The 1948-nt window shown below is 47.9% G+C and overlaps 1 protein-coding gene across 2 annotated transcripts in view; it reads right to left on the minus strand.

Annotated features, from left to right (window-relative positions):
- The window catches only part of LOC106957772 (receptor-type tyrosine-protein phosphatase mu-like), a 24438-nt gene extending 23041 nt beyond the window's left edge, over positions 1-1397 (minus strand). The window contains exons 1-2 of one of the 2 annotated variants that reach the window (XM_015049238.1): positions 965-1397; positions 582-676 (exon numbers count right to left, since the gene is read on the minus strand). In XM_015049238.1, coding sequence (XP_014904724.1) covers positions 582-676; positions 965-1166 — 297 coding nt within the window. In that variant the 5' untranslated portion in view covers positions 1167-1397. The remainder of the gene's footprint in view (positions 1-581; positions 677-964) is intronic. The other variant, XM_015049237.1, reaches the window with a different exon arrangement.
- Positions 1398-1948: the final 551 nt, after the last annotated feature.

The following is a 1948-nucleotide window of genomic DNA, read 5'->3' on the forward strand; positions in this document are numbered from 1 at the left end:
GGATCAGTGCCTCTGGTGGCATTTAACAATCCTCACACACACACACACACACACACACACACACACACACACATTGAGGCTGGCTTGGTGAAAGGCGAGAGAGAACATCTTGCATGTTTCTGGTTTTAACAAACAAGCGACAAATTAACCACAAGAGCTCATGAATATTCATGCTCACACACACACACACACACACACACAGCATCTGTGTGTGGTGACAGTAAAAAGCTCTACTACGCCTGCATTATTCAACACACACACACCAATTAAAACTCTGAGCATCAATAATGAAACTAACACACTCCGATCTGTGTGTGTGTGAAAGTGAGCAGTTATCCTTTAATTGCAGCAATATGTGAGCTGACACACACACACACACAGCGCTCTGTGTTCCTGGCTCTGTCAGCAGGAACAAGACGTCAATGTGAAGCTTTGAAAGAACAAATATTTCCCATCATGCCGCTGCTACAGAGAGGCATGATGGGAAATCCTGACCTCTGACCCCTTTCTGCAGACCACAGAGAAGCCTGCGTCCCTGCATATAACCAGTATAACCAGTGTGCCCAGTGCGCTGGACTCACCCCGTTGGCCGAGCTCACAGCCTGGTAGTAGACCCCGTAGCTCTTGTGCGGCAGCAGCGGCGCGTTCCAGTAGCCGCCGTAGGTTCTGTTGTCTCCTGTCCAACACACAGGCAGCAGGTTAACCAACCTGTCCCACACACTGTTCACCTGGTAAAGGCTACAACCAGCCCTAGGAACTACACCGCAGCGACCTCTGACCTCCTACCTGTTGCTACAGGTTACCTTAAAGAAGCCGAGACAGAAACATGCAGGTTTAACCTGGTAACTGGTTAACAGCTTCTGTTAAATAACAAAAGAGTAGCCTAGCTAGCTAAGTAGCCTAGTTAGCAGACTAACCTAGTTAACCAACTAGCCTTGTTAGCGGGGTATCCTAGTTAACTAACCGACACAGAAGGGCGTGGGGCTCCTCATGTCGGCCATGGGCAGCTCAGCGCTGAAGTAGTACTGGGAGTTCAGCAGGGAGGCGTTCTGGAAATGGATGGGAACCGGGTAGCAGCGCAGGATCTCTGCAGTTCCTCTCTTCAGCCTCCGGGGGCGCTCCTCCTCCACCACCACCTGGTACTTACTGCCGACAGCAGGACACATGGGTTGATGAGAGCCAGGTGAGCTCACAGCAAAACCTCAGAAACATTACGCCGTCTTAACTAGCTGGTCAGGAAACTAAACGTTTGGTCAGTTAGTTAATAACTAATAACAATCCAGTCAGTTATTTTCTTGACAATTAATCTAAGAATCAACATACATGATTATCATGTTAATGAAATACATTGGTTCAATGATAATGAATACTGTTTATTATCAATATTCCCCCGAACGCACTGCGCACCCACTGCGCCTGAACGCACCGCACTTAGCGCTCTGAAGGCAGCAGAAGGCACCTCAGCGCCCTGATGGCGCCCAGACTGCGCCTGTGACTTGAGCGATGCTGGGAACAACAGTTTCTCATGGTCAGGACAGAAGTCATACATCAACAGGTGCCGCACTAACGGGCTCTCAGGATGTAGGACTGCAGCACTGTCACATTTCCTGCTGGACAGGAAATGAATGCAAGGTTCCCCCAGAAAACTTGCTAAGCTCGGTGGTCGAGGCGTCGAGGCGGTCCACCGCAGTCCACCGCGTTTTTGTATTAAAAGATGTTGACAGCAAATGTAAAAGTATTACTATGTAATTATGTTACAGGAAAAGATCTCCAGTGAAATGCTATTTAAACCCACAACTAGTTCAAAACAACAAATTTGCACTTCTGTTTAATCCAAATTAAGTCAGCGGCTCCATCAGACCCCCAGGGCTTCAGGGGCCCCATAAACACTAAATTTAAAACAGACCACAGATACATAAATGTAACACTTGTTTATTGAGATGATCAA

The sequence above is a fragment of the Poecilia latipinna genome, unplaced genomic scaffold (assembly GCF_001443285.1).
Source record: "Poecilia latipinna isolate Pla-1442-1.1 unplaced genomic scaffold, P_latipinna-1.0 Scaffold936, whole genome shotgun sequence".
Taxonomy (NCBI): Eukaryota; Metazoa; Chordata; class Actinopteri; order Cyprinodontiformes; family Poeciliidae; genus Poecilia; species Poecilia latipinna.